Below are 18,515 nucleotides of genomic sequence, written 5' to 3' on the forward strand. Positions count from 1 at the left end.
CTCCAGAAATAAATGTTTAAAAAACCTTATGGGCTCCAAAATGGCAGGTGGGAGCTCTTGCTGCTGCCCCACCCAACAGTGGGCTCAGATGTATTGTTCCCTGCTTTGTTTTGCATTCTAGAGGCAAAGGTACTAGAGAGCATGGAAAGCAGGTAAAATGGACGTTTAGAGGCTTTTTAGTAGGTGCTCCCCACTTATGCGTGGGGGGCCCCCAGAACATAAACCCCACATAAGTGGGGAAGTCGCCTGTATAACCTAATATTAATCTTATTTTTTGTGTACAAAAACATGAAACAATATACTCCCAAAAATCCAAATATACACTATTATTTAAAATAATAGCAGGCATGCATTTTTATCCTAATTTTCACCTTGGGAGGCCAACACAAATTGCTTGGACCTTGACATATGCACTGAGACCCATATGGTTGTATGCACACATGCAGGTTCCTGAAATGCAGTATACAAATACTCAAAATACAAATAAATGTATTATATACCCTTACAAACTTAGTTTTTACACAAGAATATGAAACACATATGAACAAACAAACATGAAAAATGATAACCAGAAATGCTTAATTTCTTTTAGCAAGCCCAACTAGTTCTTGGGCAATTTATTTTACTTTCGCACATGCTTGGATGCAATGAACCACATTTGATTTGCATCAATTACCGGTAGCTGTGCAGCTTCACCTAGGAGACCTTTTCTAAATCAAGTCATTTGCACACTTTTACAATACTTTCACAGGGGGACGCGGGTGGCACTGTGGTCTGAACCATTGAGCCTAGGGCTTGCTGATCAAAAGGTCGGTGGTTCAAATCCCCACAACGGGGTGAGCTCCCGTTGTTCAGTCCCAGCTCCTGCCCACCTAGCAGTTCGAAAGCACGTCAAAGTGCAAGTAGATAAATAGGTACCGTTCCAGTGCGAAGGTAAACTGTGTTTCCGTGCGCTGCTCTGGTTTGCCAGAAGCAGCTTAGTCATGCTGGCCACATGACCCGGAAGCTATCTGCGGATAAACACTGGCTCCCTTGGCCTATAGAGCGAGATGAGCGCCGCAACCCCAGAGTCGTCAGCGACTGGACCTAACGGTCAGGTGCACCTTTACCTTTTACAATACTTTCACAGCTCATTTACACCAAGATTACCATTTTCTTCCCTTACTTCATGTTCCCAAACACTTTTTTTAGATAGATATGTAAAAGATTCATCAGAGGGAGTGAGGGACAGCTGCTCATTCTTAAGCAAAATCAATGTGGCTTCAGGAAGCATTTACAGTATGATCTCTCTGTTATTAAATGTCACTATCCAGAGGCCTTTTCCTAAGTGACAGACTCCTCTCTTTTACAGTCCATAAGACTTTAGAAGCATTATATATGTATATTTAAAACATACCTGTCCAATTATGAGTGGAACTACAACGGTCATGAACAGTTGTGAGAATATAGATGAGAAAGGCACCGAGGAGGAGGATCCAAGCTGTAAAAGAAATTAAAAGCATGTTGTTAATATGGAATTTTAATTGCTAATGAATTACCAATGAGCTTAAATACCCAGATATATAAAACATAAATCTGTACTTATGTGTGTAAACTCACTATGGCTTACTTCTGAGTAGACAGGTACTGGATTGCACTGTATATGTTCTAATTTTGCAAGTCTTGTATACTCATTACACAGCTAATATTAGTGATGGGGAATCTGTGCCCTTTCAGATGCAGTTCCCATCATCCCTAATCACTGGCTATGCTGGCTGATGGCTCATGGGAGTTAGAGTCCAACAGCATATGGAGCGCCTCAAGTTCGCCACCCATGTTAAACAAAGTTCTGCAGGTTTCCATCCTATCTCCCATATTGCTCGCATCAGGAGAGCCACAGACTCCCCATCCAAGGCCATACAATGAACATACATAATCTGATGATCTAATAAATCTAGCCTCTAGGGGGCTCCTACCTCCAGATTACAGGATAAAACATAAAAGTCATGCTTCTCGGCACAATATAAAGAAAATGAAATACGATGAAAATGTCCTGAAACCTTCTTGGGTATCCCAGTTTTTAGGCTTTTTCTAAAACAGTGTTACTAGTTTTAACCATGTCTGGCAAAATAATTGTGACCTTATTTCTATTCCAGTTTACAAACAAAGCAAAAACACTAAAAGACAGGATAGATTTGCCCTGGTACAGCAAGTCAAAGTTCTCAGATGGAAATCAACTTTCAGGCCCTTGTTTCTCTCTCAGACCAGCTGTTCAATTTCTCTCCTTTTTTGGCAAAGAGGACAAATATCACAGCTGTGGTATTCTCCAAGGAAGATGCTGCATCTGTAACTGCCACAATTGCATTAGTGGAGTCAGATGAAACACTTCATATCAGTTGTGCCAAATTGCAATCCCTCATCCACTTCGTTAAGTCCACTTCAGAGGCAGTCCTCGGGGCTATGCTCCTCAGAGTGTAAACATTTTTTAAAAAAGAAAGCCAGGTTGTGTTCTTGCATCCTCCAAATAATATTGAGGTTGTAGAACATCTCTAGGAATTCAAGCCAATAAAGTATACAGTGGATAAGCTACTATCTGGAATTCACAACCTGTCTCCACACACCAATTCCAAATGTTGGCTCTTTCCTTTAATTAAACTCTGCTGTTTTAATAATCTCACTAGTTTTATGATTCAGTGTTTTAAATGGGTTTCTACTGGCTGTCAGCTGCCTCGTGTATAAATGTTTAAATAAATAAGGAAATCATCTGATTACACTTTTGTCTGCTACAGAGAAATGAGAGTGAAGCTATTTCACTACAGGGATGCAGAATATGCTTTACTAAACATAAAACTACAGTTACAGGTAGGTAGCCGTGTTGGTCTGAGTCGAAGCAAAATAAAAAAAATTCCTTCAGTAGCACCTTAAAGACCAACTAAGTTTTTATTTTGGTATGAGCTTTTGTGTGCATGCACACTTCATGAGATATCTGATGAAGTGTGCATGCACACGAAAGCTCATACCAAAATAAAAACTTAGTTGGTCTTTAAGGTACTACTGAAGGAATTTTTTTTTTTTTTGATAAAACTACAGTTCAGTAAAGGTGTAGACAGGAATGTCTACCAAATGGTACCTGCTGGTTCTGCAAAAATTATGAAAAAGGAAGTTCCTGGGATATACAGGAATGCATTCCAATAAAAGAAGATTCACCATATCCATGATTTCCCAGGATGCTCCTGTTTGTAGTCTTCAGATGTCCCTGGATCCAACACTATGCCTATTAACCTAGTAACTGGCAGTGCCAGGAATACATTTTCCCAACACCAAATCAGTTAGAAGGAGGTATTGCTTTTTGTTACCCCAGACCAAGGGAGAGTAATTAGGATCTTTGCAAACTCAAAAGTAAGAATACTGCAGTGTGACCTACAGGATGCTGTTCTTGGTGACTGCTTGGAAACTAAAAACTGGAACAATATGTGCTGCTAACAGCACCTTATACTGCTTCTCTAGTATCTCCAAATGCTCCCTATTGCATTTGTGATAGGACAGCATTCATATATTTGACTTCATCTATCCAAACTTCCAGTTAAAAAAAACACACACAAAAAACCCCTGTCTTTTTTTCAGCAGACAGATTTCTACATTATTCTTAGTAACATATTCTTAAGATACATCTAAGTGAAGTGGTTCAGAGGAATGCAACTCTGTTAGTTGGGTTTCAGGACAGTTGCGAATGTTCAGATGTGGCTATTTAGCTCACTCAACATGCACTAAACCCTCCCCCCCAGCCCACTGGAGGAGCTTGGCTAACTGAACATATATTGTGAAAGGTAGCATGTCAAATGGTTTTGAGTTTATGGTTAAATAATAAAGTCTAAATATGAACTCACCATCCTATTTTCACCCTTGTAGAATCAGCCTTAAGTTACAACGCAACAGAAAAATGCAAACAAAAATTGTGCTAAAACGCTGACCAAATGTACTGTACATTACAATTCATCTTTCTCTTTCCCTGTTGTCATATCCCACCCTCTTACCTCACAGATTTAGAAATATAGCCCAGCCTTCATTCCAGGAGAGTGGAAAACCCCACTATTCGCTTTATTAGTGTCAAAATGACTGATACAAATGAAAGAATTTCAATAAAAGTGAGTGAATGCATTAAGAAAAAGGGATAAGCCAAAGAAGTAGAAAGTTTCTCTTCATACAAAAGTATTGCGCTAGTAACATTACACAGGATAGTGAACTCAAATAAATGAAGTACTACATGACAGATATACAAAGCATTGTGAGCACTTTAAAACCCCCACATATATTCAAGACTTTATTCTCAGCATGCTGCTGAAATGTTGCCCAATGTGTCATTCATAAATGGGGCCATTTGAGTTTAGCCCTTGATTAGGGGCATGCTGGATTTTCAATTCTCAATAGCTCAGATTTAGGACTAGGGGTAAGGTACTACAGAAGAGAGTCAACAAAATCCACTATTAGCCACTGGAATGGGTTAATCACATGTGGAAAGTGTTTTAAGTACAGTAGAGATGTTTTCTTTCTACCATATGAATGAATGGTATCACTTTCTTTAGGTTGTCGAGTTATTCAGAAATTTTTATACAGATATGAATATAGCTGAGTATAATTGGGAACAAAGGCTCAGTAACACTTTAACAAAGTTTAATCAGACAAACAAATGACTTTTAAAATTGAAAAGGCTGGAAGATACTGTTTAAGTGAGGTTACAATTACACGAGACCCAAAAAACCCCATCATTAAGGTAACATAAATCCTGAATATTTTTCTTGAAAGGAATTAATCAAATATTAAGTTCGGTCACAGTATTCTTTCAAATACAAAACTGTCTTACATTTAATACCATTCATTTAAGAAAATTAATAATTTATGCAAAATGTATAATTTATTGTAAGTGCTCACTCTTCCCTTTGTGTACTTCAGCATTTCTTTAAAAAGTTACTTCATATTACTCATTTTACATTAACAAGCATGTGGAAGCAAAGCAATGTGAAGTATTAAAAGCTACCAGTATTAAATTTTGTGCAAATAGCGCAAAATATAAACTGTAATCAATAAATGTAAACCTATCTAGAAGGAGAAGTTCTTAAACATTACACATACAGATTAATATACTCATTATTGTGCTGCTTTGAAACCTTAGAGAGCAGTACAGAATAGGAAGTAGAAGTTAAAAAGTTAAAAAGGCTCCTTTTTGGGTCAGGAAACCAAAATATAAATGCAAGTAATAAAAAATAATCGTTTTTGTTACTAGAAAATATGGAAATTCATGGGGTTTACAAACACGATGGTATTCAACTGAAATTAATGGGTCTAATTTAGTGATGTTAATTAATTTCAACAGGTCTATTCTGAGTAAAATGTAGTTAAATAACACCAATCTCCCTTTTACTCATAAACCCCATACATAACCTCATCAACATATGCTCCTGCCACAAACAAATAACCTGCTAATTACATTCACTTTCCTTACATAGTCAAAAGCACACTATCCCCTCAATCTAAGCAGCCCTTTTCCTACAAGGAAGGAAGGTGGTCAAGTCTTTAAGATGGCACCAATACATATTCTGCTACCCTCACAACACCAATGAAGAGAATTGGTGGAAGGGTGTTTCATCCTATTCCTACCCACTGATTTATTCTTTCAGATCTTCCCTGTAAAACCCTAGCTGGGGCTCTGAAACAACAAAGAAGCTCAGTTGCAGGAAAATGGAACTGAGCAGGTTTGAGCAGGAGAATTAGCAGAGGCAGGAGAGGTTAAACACTCTTCCCAACAACCAACCAATTGTCCTAATTTGGCCTTTAGATGGAGTTTGGTGGATAAGAGTGAGAGATCAGTGGGTATCTAGGTTTCATCTGGTATGGTAGCTCCTGGCCACCACAGCTAATGTCCAGCGGGAGGACAGAGTGCTTGCATCTGCTTCTCAGGCCTGGAGTCACCTGGCTAGACATTCTCTGAAGGCTCCAATTAGACAATCTGGAGCTAACAAAAAAGGTAAGAACTTTGACAACTTGTACGAGCCACTTCAATGATTTCATACTTCACAAAAATGCAGTTTATAATGATAATAATAACTACCAATATATTCGCATGCTAATGATTTCTTCCATTTTAAAGATTGCATAATTTCCCCCAAAACTTCTTTTTCACATGAAACTGCACTCATAATGCTTTCCTTACACCTTTCAACCATTATGTGCAAGACAACAGAAAATATCATAAAATCATGTCTGCAATTTTATAAATAGAAATAGGGGATGGATGCAATAGAAGAGGCAAGACTAAAGCCACGGTTAGCGGCAGAAGGCAGGGCTAAGGGCATACCGTGTGATTACAAGGGGAGATAGCAAATCAAAGGTGTTAATATGAAGACCAGGAACAAGGTTTTTAAAAATAATTCCAATGGATCGACATCTTACCAATGCGGACAACCTTTAGAGGCACTGATTATTTTTGTTAGTGATATGCGTGAGTAAAGCATAAGGTGGTTTGAGAATAGAAGCAAAAATGTGAGCAGGAATGACAAAACTGTTCCCTTGAGACATGGTATGGGGCTTTCTTTCCAAAGGAAATACTGCCTCCCACCACCAACATATGCCACTAATTAGGAAGAGGACTAAGTAGAACCCTCTCTTGATTTAGAGGGAAGTAATGTATCCTGCCAACCTAGCAGTTCTAAAGCATGTCAAAGTGCAAGTAGATAAACAGGTACCACTCTGGCGGGCAGGTAAACGACATTTCCTTGCGCTGCTCTGGTTCGCCAGAAGCGGCTTAGTCATGCTGGTCACATGACCAGGAAGCTGTACGCCAGCTCCCTTGGCCAGTAAAGCGAGATGAGTGCCACAACCCCATAGTCGTCCATGACTGGACCTAACGGTCAGGGGTCCCTTTACCTTTTAATGTATTCTAAGGGGGACACGGGTGGCACTGTGGGTTAAACCACAGAACCTAGAGCTTGCCGATCAGAAGGTCCCAGCTCCTGCCAACCTAGCAGTTCGAAAGCACATCAAAGTGCAAGTAGATAAATAGGTACTGCTCCGGCGGGAAGGTAAACGGGGATTTGGTGCAGTCAAAGGCTGAGGGAGTATTGGCAGTCTCAACTAACTTTATGCTCCAATTTTGCTGTATTACCCAGCAGTGTCAGTGTCAGGTGAACCAGAAAAATATATGTAGGGAGCTAAGCAATGCATAAGGAAATTTCACTTAATTCTTCTAAGGGTAGCACTTCAGTTCACTATATGGAATCCTAAATTACAACCTTTTCTAGGATATTTAAACCCTTCTAGGTTAAACACAGGTAAACAAAAACATTTTCTATGTAGTAGACCATACCTAAAATTTCCTCTGAAGATTTCTAAGCTATAATTCATAGCTGATTTTCTCTCTGTGTCATTTCCTTTCTCCCTTGTTACACAACTACAGCCATGCAAACCAAATGGGAAATTAGCTACTTATTTCAGTAGGGTTGAAATAAGAATTAAATATACAGTATTGTTAAACGTTCCTCTGAAATCCATCTTCCAAAGTCACATACAAAGCACCAAGCAACAAATACATTTGAGAAACACGGAATAAAGTCTCTTGGTTTCATTCTAAGAATATAATTCAACCAAACTAATGGATGGTTGAACAAATATGCCTCCTGATTTAAAGGCCAGCAGCAGGTAAATGTGAGCAAAATTTGGTTAATAGCCCCAGTGGCTTTAGCAATTTGTCAAAATACAAGACAATAGTCCTGATAAACACAAAAAAACCTGTTCGCCGTTTTAGCTCTCTCTCTGTGTGTTTTAACATCTCCATTGAAGTTTACTGTTTATCTCAATCAAAAGAGTAGGCAAGGATTTAGAAATACATTTTCATTGGTCCCTATCTTGTACTTAAAAATGGCAACCTGAAAATCACAAATATATTTCCCATCTTTTTTCAATTCTACAGATATAAAGCACATTTATCCCATTACTTACAAAAAACAAAATCCTGCCAAGTCTTACATTTCCATTATATTGTCTAAGCGCCCCCCAAAATCTGTTTGCCATCAGAGGGTGGTTGGTTTCACCTCTGCTGCCCAACCTCCAGCCAAAGGAACCTTCAGGAGGGGGTTGCTATTGTGGGTAAATGCCAGGATCTGTCCAGGTCTTCTTAGGCCCCTATGCCTGGGCAGGACGTCTGGAACACCTTCAGCATACACCCGGGAATCATGGACTCATAACTGGGCTTTATGAGCACCAAATCAGCAGTGAACAGCAGAAGCATTTGTAGAGGTTTCAAAACATTCCTCATTTATTTCTATTAACTACTGCATATTTACAGATCTGGCTTTGTGAGTGTTACAGCCTCTCACTTAGCCATCTTGTCTACAGAAGATATTAAACTGCACACAGCACACGGCAGAGAGCAGAGTCAGGACTGAAAAACAACAAAGTAACAATTCCTAACTGTTCCCTCCCAACAGCAGATATCACCAGATTTTCAGAATGGGAGGGGTGAAAATGCTCACAACCTCCCCCTTTTCATTCTGACCATTATGAAAATCTAGCACAAAAGCAATTTCTTTACATATATACCAAGTTGTTCCTTATTAACAGCTTTAGTCAAAGCATCAGCAGGTATTTCTTTCCCTGGCATATATGAGACTTTTACAACTCCCTTCTGAATGCATTCTCTGGCACGGTGCAATTTGATTAGCAAATGTTTTGTTCTTTGCTTGCACCCTTCTGAATGGATTAGTTCTATGCAGGCTTTGTTGTCCTGATAAACTTGAACTGGACAACAAATTTTAACTCTCATATCCTCACATAGTTGCAATAACCACTCTACATTCATGAGAGAAAAATTTAAAGCGTTGAGTTCTGCTTCACATGAACTCATGCTTATTGTTGCCTGTTTCTTACAAGACCAATCAAATAGGCACTGATTGTACAAATAACACACACCTGAGGTGCTCTTGCCATCAGTTGTATCACTACCAAAACTGGCATCGGCATAGATCTCAAGACCTCCAGATTTTTGGCTAGTAAGCTTCAACCTGTAATGCATAGTGCCTTTTAAATACCTAACTATGCGTTTCAGTGCCTTCCAGTCTTGCACTGTAGGTTGATTTACATATCTGCTGAGCAAATTTACGCTAACAGCAATGTCTGGTCTTGTGCACCTTGCTATAAAACTAAGTTTACCCAAAACACTTCTGAACAATGTAGTGTCAGGAAAAACATTAGCATTAGTATCATGTTGGTACCCTGTGACCATGGGGGTGTCTACAGAATTGGCATCTGTCAGATTTAATTTTTCAATCACATCATTGATCTTACGTGATTGATGCAGCAAAACATCACCTTGCTTATTTCTCTCTACTTCCAGTGAGAGATAATTGCTGACTTCCCCTAGGTCTTTCATATCAAAATGCTTTTGCAGTTTTGCAAGAGTGGTTTTGTAAATATTTGCATCCTTCCAGAAAAACAAAATATCATCCACAAAACAAATGCAGTACAATTTGTGCTGGTTAGATTCTTTAACAAAAACACAAGAATCAGCCTTTCCTTGCTTGAAACCTAAGGAAAACAGCACTTCTGTCAGCTTAGTGTGCCAGCATCGAGCACTTTGTTTTAGACCATACAGGGATTTTTTTAATTTACACACCATTCCCTTTTTTATCTGCACTCCATCTGGCGGTGACATGTAAATACTCTCATTGAGAATTCCGTACAAAAACGCAGTATTTACGTCGTGATGAGATATGGTCATGCCCTCTTCTGCAGCAATTTTCATCAACAGCCTAACTGTCTCAAATTTGACTGTCGGTGAATATGTCTCATGATAGTCCTGATCAGGAACTTGAGAAAAACCACGTGCAACTAATCTGGCTTTATATCTGACCACTTTACCAGTCTGATCAGTCTTGGTTTTGTAAATCCACCTGCTGTCTACAAGTTTCATGCCTGGTTCTGCTGGAACCAATTCCCACGTGTCATTTTGCTTTAGGGAATTCAATTCAGCTTTCATGGCGTTAAGCCAAGGTTCGGCATCTTTTTCAGGTAAATTTTGAACCTCTTTGTAGTTAGTTGGTTCAAAAACTGAGTTTGGATTGCTAGTGGCAGCCATATCTGAAATAGCAGCTTTAGCAAATTCTTTAGAAAATCGTTTAGGTGCTTGTCCCTTGGTAGTTCTCTCAGATCTACGCAATACTCTGGGATCCTCTGGGTCTGGTTCCTCCTCCTTGGGAGAATGGTGACCTGTATCTGGCAAAGATTCTACCTCTAGATCAGTGTCAGACCCATCTGATTTCTTAAAAGAGGTCTTTTCATTCTGATCATCTGTATCAGTGTCAGAATCTGTGCTACCATCAGCATCAATTACAGGTTTTGCCTCTTTGTTAATTGGTTTCACCACCTCATCATCTGAAATGGGATGACATTGAAAAATGCCAACTTTGTCCCATTTTGGATTACAATCCATGCTTCTGGTCAGCCTAATTGTGTTTGTGTCTGTCATCAGCACACGATAAGAACCTTTTTCATAACCTAGAAAAATGCCATGTTGACCAGATTTGCTCAGTTTGTCACCTTGCAGAGTGTGCACCCAAACTTCAGAACCGAAAATTTTTAAATGTTTTACAAACGGTTTCCTTTTGAACAGCATTTCGTATGGGGTGCAATCAATGGCTGATTGATATCTGCGGTTGTAAATATAGGTGAAACACGATAGAGCTTCAGCCCAAAAGGGGTTGGGTAGGCCTGAATCATGCAACAGAGTTTTAATTCCTTGTTGCAAGGTCTGGTTTACTCTTTCACATAAACCATTCTGCCATGGAGATCTGGGCGTGGCAGTCATGTGCTCTATGCCCTGTTCTGCAGTAAAGTTTTCAAACTGTTCTGAACAAAATTCTCCACCCCTGTCAGTGAAAAGACAACGTACATGCTCATCGTGAACATTCCTGAGCCATGCACAAAATTTTTGAAACTTAGAGAAGGCTTCAGACTTCTTTTGTAACATATAGACCCAAACATATCTAGAATAGGCATCTATCAGAACCAAAAAATAACATGAGTTTCCTCTAGAGAGCGCTAGAGGTCCAACCAAGTCTGCATGCACAATCTCATAAGGTTTCTTAACCTCCCTCCCAGATTTTGTACCTTTGGGAGCTTGCTTAATTTTGTTCTCTGCACATGAGACACATTTCATATGATAAGGACACTTTTGAACTTTCATGCCCTCAACCATATTTTGCATTTTACCTACTGCCTGGAAATGCAAATGACCAAACAAACGATGATAATCATGAATACAATGGTTATGCAATTTCTCATTCTTATCTACTGATATATTACAGCACGCCTTTTCAGTTTCTTTAGTTGCTCCAGCAGCTGTACCTGTAACAAAAGGCAATACATATAAACCATCAACACACTTAGCATAAAGAATGAGTTTGTTGTCTCGAAGAATTTCACACCGAGAGTTTGCAAACACCACTTTAAATCCTTGAGCGTCTAGCTGAGAAACACTCAAGAGATTATCCTGCAAATGAGGAGCATACATAACATTTTTAACTGTTGCATTAAGGCTCTGCAAAGAAACCGTTCCCTGAGCCAAACTTTTAATAGTCGTTCCATCCGCTTGATGAATTGCTCCTCCCTGTTTCTCAAGATGAAGAAAGAGATTTTTATCATTGGCCACGTGCCTTGTGGCTCCTGAGTCGACAACAAAAACAGAACGTGTGAGTTGATTAGAACTGCGTGAAATCAAAGCCTTTGATGCAGCTGGCCCTTGGGGTTTTCGGCCTCCTCCCCCTTTGCCTTTGAAGTTGCCCTTCTTCTTTGAAGAGTTTTTACACTGATTTTTAAAATGGCCGACCTCTCCGCAAGAAAAACAGCGGCGCATTTTAAGAGCTTTTGCAACACTTTCACTTTCCCCTGTTGAAGGCTTGTAGGCATTTCCAACAGCCTTGTCCCTGCTTTCTCTAGCAGTCTGTCTGCGATCCCACTCATTCAAGAGCACGCTAGACACATAATCTTCTGTTAGACGGTCATTGGGCAAAGACGACAATTGAGCAGCTACAGCATCATAAGATTCATCCAAACTGTTTATGATAAGCATTGCAAAAACAGCTTCTGAAATATTTAAGTCTCGCTGGACAAGATCCTGTCTGAGACGTTTTAATTGGGCTAGATGGCTGGGCAAATCACCATCTTTCTGCAATTCCAGCCTACACAGCTTTTTAAAGAAAAGCACACTGGATCCTGCATTTTGTCTTAGATGCATATCTCGAAGTTTATTCCAAACAGCCCGTGCAGTCTGCTGGTTCTCCAAGTTGACCAACAACTGGTCCTGGACACTCAGAATAATTGTCCCCCTGGCTCTCATGTCTGCCTCATGCCACGCTGGCCATCCATCATCATCCTCATTGGGGGGGTCATCTTCTATAGTATGGTAAAGCTTTTCCCTTTGTAAAAGTGCTTTCATTTTGACCTGCCATGTAGGATAGGTCTCTGGTGTAAGGAGAGGAAAAGATAGAGACATCTGGCCAGAATGTGCAGAAGCCATGCCTGTGTTTAGTTAACAGCAAGACACTTCCCTTCATGCACCCCAAATACTCTTGACTCTCTCAGCAACTTCTCTCCCCACTCAGCACAATTAACAGGCAAACTGGAAAAGCGTCTCTGCTGTCTTCCTGGCAGCCAGCAACATACCTTTCTGTAAATCAAACAGCAGCTTGAAAAACAGCTTCAGCTCACAGCTCAACTCCGATGTGCAGCATCAGATGGAAATGGATCAGAAACATCCAATTATCCAACCATCAATAGCCATCTGCAACCACCAGTCTGCTACCAGCAACCATCCGCCTGCTACCATATGTGGGTAAATGCCAGGATCTGTCCAGGTCTTCTTAGGCCCCTATGCCTGGGCAGGACGTCTGGAACACCTTCAGCATACACCCGGGAATCATGGACTCATAACTGGGCTTTATGAGCACCAAATCAGCAGTGAACAGCAGAAGCATTTGTAGAGGTTTCAAAACATTCCTCATTTATTTCTATTAACTACTGCATATTTACAGATCTGGCTTTGTGAGTGTTACAGCCTCTCACTTAGCCATCTTGTCTACAGAAGATATTAAACTGCACACAGCACACGGCAGAGAGCAGAGTCAGGACTGAAAAACAACAAAGTAACAATTCCTAACTGTTCCCTCCCAACAGCAGATATCACCAGATTTTCAGAATGGGAGGGGTGAAAATGCTCACAGCTATCACAGGCATTATTTCTAAGTGTATTTCAATGAGCAGAATAGAGTGAAAGATTATGAGTCATGGGTGTGTGGAGTGTGTGTGTGTAAGAACTTAAGTTTTCTTTTTGCCTGCTATTTTGTTAACATTGCTAATATTGCTTTATAAATTATAGATAATGTACTGATAATCATATGACTTTTGCTTTAATTGTGATGTCTAGTTTATTTTTTAGTCGTTGCTTTGTTAACAGTGTTATAAAGAAGGTAATTGTTTCACTGATCATTTGTTAATTATTCCATACAATCCATGCTGTATTTATGATGTTTTCTAACATGTTAGTCATGCTGGCCACCATAACATTCTAACATGTTACTGCTATTTACTGTTTGCTAGCTGCTTTGGGATTCATTTGAATGAAAAGCAGCATAGGAGTATAAGAAATCAAATCAAATAAAATCTAGAGCAGATACTGCCTACATAGGAGAAGATAGATCTTCCAGTAAGTTACTTGTCATTTAATGCTACTCCTTGTTTTGGTATCAATGCACCTGCTAACTAAGATGAGCACATGGTGATAACTGCTTCCATGACACATTTTTATATCATTTATATCAACTTAGAAAGTTGTCAAGAACTAGTCATGTGTACTTTGATCATTGGAAATGGTCTGGAACATTCAAAATGGCCCCTTTTCCACATCCAATATACACTACTTAACAGCCAATGTGATGATGATGATGATAGAAAGAGAAGCAATATTAAGATACTCACAAAAAGCAGCAGGAGCAAGGGAGTTATCACAATGCCCTGAAAGAAATCAAGAAGTTGATTAGTTTTACTTCACCACACCAAATATGGAAGCATGAAGACATTAGACACCCCCCTGAAAAACATTTGGGCATCTATTTACAAAGCCACTGCAATGTCACTTTTCTGGTAACACACAACCATGATTTGTGATGCTGAACTGGTATACAACTTTAAAAACACTTCTGTGCCAACAAACAGAAAAGGTTTAGCTTCATATGTAGATGAATGGGAATGGGTGGGAATGATCTATGTTAACTATAATTAAAGGTATAAATCTTTCCACTTTTAAGTCTGACATCTCCCTCTCCCTTTATTTAAAATACATAAAATACAGGTCAAAAGACCCTTCCCACCATTGCTTCCCACTGCCTTAATAATCAGCACCTTCTACAGAGGGGACAGGTGGTTTACTATCCTTGTCTGAGCTGTGGCCCTCTCTCGAGTAAAGTCTGCATCAACTGTGATGAATTAGGTGTCGCGTGATTTTGTAATGTAAACTGATATCCTCTAGGAAGTGAGTGGAGATCTCAGAACTCATTTCACTTGATTAGACTCTGTGTCTCCGTGGTGGGAAGGCAAGTCTTTCATCTAATTTAGTCACATAGGACCACTTCAGCTCTCCACATCCCCCAGGCAAAGGAAGGCAAAAGATTTGTTTTCTTCAGTGACAGCAAAGAGGTTTAAGGCTGATCACTGGGCATAATACAAGATTTTAAGTCTCATGAAGACAAAGCTTAAGACAATGCTTTAGGATTGGGAGATAACATGACAAGCATCATTTTCACAGCAGCAAATGGTAATTCTCACTTCACCCACTCCGTCATACTTCAATACTTATCATAAATTAATAAAACAGCCTGCTACTTAATGCATATTAAGTCACAGATCTTACTTAGCCCTTTCATTAAAAACTAAGGTTATTCCCCCCCCAAAAAATATATCTATTAGGTATAATTTTCTGCATTACAATTTTCTGCATTACAAAAGTATATATGTATATATGTGTGCACATGTGTTTAAACAAAACCCAAAGTGGTCCACAGTCTTTGATCTGGGTTTAAATCCCTGCTCTACCATATTTCCCTGATTTACCTTGACATGTCATTCTCAGTTTTAAGCTCCACACTCGTAAAAGGGAATATTCATGACCTCCATTCACAAGTTTGTTGTGAAGAAGGGTGAGGCAAGGGCTCTACATAAAATGCACATGCTGTTAGCTGCTATGGACCTTTGGGAAAGGGCAGGCTATGAACTGAAATAAAAATAAGAAAAATCTGGATTCCTCACACCAGTTCAAGACACAGGCTTTTCTATTTTAGATCACATATTTATTTGTATTTCATGCCAGAGGCACATAAGAGCCTGTAGGGACCTGGGTTCCTCAGAGAGTCTGCTGGAATGCAGACCTTCTATTTGTGGACATATAGGGGGAAATGCATAGATTAAATAGTCTACCCAGTTGCTCTAGATTTCTCGCCAATGAATGCAAAGGGCACTTGGATAACCATAACATATATAAATGTTTAACACAATTAATAATTGTGCACCCTTATTTATTTCATTGAGAACATTTTTGTCCTACTCTTCTACTAAGTAGCTTAGTGCGATATAAAAAGTTTCTCTTTCCCCCATCTTATCCTCACAACAAGTCAGTGAGACTCAGAGAATGTATCACCTCATGAGCTTCATGGCTGAGTGGGGATTTCAACCTGAGTTTCCCAGTCCCCATTCTGACACTCAAACCATTATAACACACTGGTATACAGATCAGCTAAAATGAAATAGATACAATTTAATAAAATGCTGGCCTTACATTGGTTTTCACCCCAGCCACCATACACTTGCTCAAATTTAAAATGCTTTTTACTTTCACGACAGAAAGTCTGAAGGTGGGATAAAAAGCTAAGATCAGGTGAGCTTCCAGAAAACAGAGGGGAGGAAAGAGGAGGCAGGAGAAAAATTATTTTCAACGTGACACATGTCCAGACAGTTTTTTTCACTCTCTTTCATTGTTTGTGGAGAAAGCACAAAACATCTATATTTCACATGTGTTTGGAAAGAGATTGTTCTTTACAGTAGAAACCACTTTTGAAACATACGTTTTGCCCTTCATTACAATAATTCAACAGATTTTAACTATCTACTTTCTTAATGTCTTTAATGTCATCGTAAGGAAAGGACTGAGGGAGAAGAACTTGTTTCAGTTCTACCAATTTCCAGGCAGCTGGTTTTATTGAAATATTGGCACACACTGAATAATTCCTGCAGGTCTCTGGCATGTGTTGTGGGGGTCATAGGGTGGGGTCAGGCCAGTTATTTATAGGGGCAAATTCTGCTCTGTGATGGAAATTCAGCTGAGCCTAAACAATTACCCAAGGGTCTTACAATATGAGCCTCTTGTCCCATATTTAGAATCTAAGAGGGAAATGGCATTTACTTACTTAAAAGCATTTATAAACAGCTTAATATTTTAAAATCTCTAAGTGGTGTGCAATATAAAAAACAAACAATATCATGAAAACACAGATACAACCAATAAAAAAGCAAAGCAAAAGTAACTAAAAACAAAAACAGGAGTCAGAAATATTCAGACACATAAAACAGGGTCTGAGTTTATGGGTCAGGGAAAGCCTGGGAGAAAATACAGATCTTTACAAGGCGTCTGAAGCTTTTATCAGCAACTTATTGAGCTTTGATGCACATGGAAACATATAGGGGGTAGGCTGATATAGAACAAAGCACATGAAAAAAATTAGGAAGGACCCAAACTAGATATTTTGCTACACATATAATTATATATCAGGAGATTCATTTGATGGTTGCATTTTGTTAAAAATATAAACAAATGTATGCTGAAAGTTGCACAGTGTAACTAAAAACTGCATCTCTTCTGAACTCAAATGCATTGCCTAATGGTCACTGTCCACGCATAAAAGCTTTAAAAGCTCAATATTTTAAGAGGTCATGTTGCTTTGCCTGTTTCCTCAGGAGTCAAGTGAGGAAATAAGTGCTGTTCAGAACTTCTTTAGTACTGTAATACTATAATGAAACGCCTAAATTCTGAAAGCAAATATATGTATCTGTATAGTATGTGAACGATGACCATACAATGCTGGTGCCATTAAGAAATAAGGAAAGAAGGGAGAATCTCATTTCCACCACAGGGCACACATCAGTAAAACAAAACCATTCTCAAAACTTAAACTTGACTGCTCTTCCCTCTACTGTGCTTCTTGTGCAAGTGCTGTCAAACAAGCAGCAGAGATACAGAGATTCTGCCCAAGCATTTCTTTGCAGAGAGAGTACAGCATCTGCCCTTGTGGAGGCAAGGTCACTCAACAGCAGAGTATTCTGAAAGTTAGGGTGGTATCTTTGTAGCTTTGTGTTGCAGCTCGTAATGGAGTCAAAGTTGTAAAGTGATTGCCTTTTACCATTCTGAAGAAAAACTTTCAAGAAATCCATTTACACCTCTGATGTGAAAGACCGACAGAATATATTTCAATGATTTTAGTGGGAAGGAGAAGAAGAGGAAAATTCACAGCCTGACCCAAAATGCTCATACAAAGAATGATTCTGTGTAGAAGCAGTCACATCAGGAACCTGTAAATGCACTTTTCTTTACAGTGAGGATCATCTAACATGTCATTTTTGGGAAAGCCAGTTATGCTTTTCTGAAAGGAAAAGAGGCACCGAGGGATAGGTTTTATTTTCCTACAGAAGATTAAAAACTAACTTCTTATTTCAATTTCGAATATTAACTTGAATAGCAAAGGTTATGCACAATGCCCTAATTATCTGCCAAACCAAATTGCAATGCAAGAACACAATGATTTTTTTTTTAAGCTACAAGAGTTAATTATTAAGGAAGGAATCACTCTGGCTGACTTTTTGCTAAGGGTGTACTTCTTCAGAGACGGAGAATTAAAGCTTAAGATGCCAGTCTTTAAACCATGTATTTTAGAGCTATCTCACTGACGTTTATGGATCTACTACAAGATTGCTCCCGAGTAAGTAGTCTAAAAATTGCAGCCTCTCCAGCTGCAGTCATTCTGTGCCTTTTACAGCCACCTCTCCATCCCTCCCCGGCATCAATGAAAGAGCTGGGGACACCTTCAAATCACTTGTTTTACCCTTACCTTGTATGGTGCTTTCAGCAAGGAAAAAGCCCCTGCTGCCTGCCACTCACTCACTCACTCACTCTGGCTAGCTTTGTAATTGGCTAGCGGCTAGCCTATACTGTACTTTGCTGGCGAGTTCATTTTGTTCTCTCTGGCAGCATCTGATCTTCCCTGAGCAGTCAGAGGACGGGAAATTACCCATTTATCTACTCAGGGAAGATCAGTTGCCACTAGAGAGAACAAGCTAAGCAAGAAGGATATATATCCTTTTCTATTTTAGTATCTTATCCCTTCATGGGACAACTAACTAATTTCCCATGAAACAGTAACATCAGAACAAAAACAAAATAAAAAACC

General features: G+C 39.3%; 1 protein-coding gene across 2 annotated transcripts in view; it reads right to left on the minus strand.

Annotated features, from left to right (window-relative positions):
* The window catches only part of SLC10A7 (solute carrier family 10 member 7), a 136,208-nt gene that overhangs the window by 35,477 nt on the left and 82,216 nt on the right, over window positions 1-18,515 (minus strand). For both annotated transcript variants that reach the window (XR_009558138.1, XM_035113913.2), the window contains 2 exons: window positions 14,002-14,037; window positions 1,397-1,480 (listed from right to left, as the gene is read on the minus strand). Coding sequence is in view for 1 of the 2 variants with exons in the window: in XM_035113913.2 (XP_034969804.1) it covers window positions 1,397-1,480; window positions 14,002-14,037 (120 nt within the window). In the remaining variant the exon portion in view is untranslated. The remainder of the gene's footprint in view (window positions 1-1,396; window positions 1,481-14,001; window positions 14,038-18,515) is intronic.

The sequence above is a fragment of the Zootoca vivipara genome, chromosome 9 (genome assembly GCF_963506605.1).
Source record: "Zootoca vivipara chromosome 9, rZooViv1.1, whole genome shotgun sequence".
NCBI lineage: Eukaryota > Metazoa > Chordata > Lepidosauria > Squamata > Lacertidae > Zootoca > Zootoca vivipara.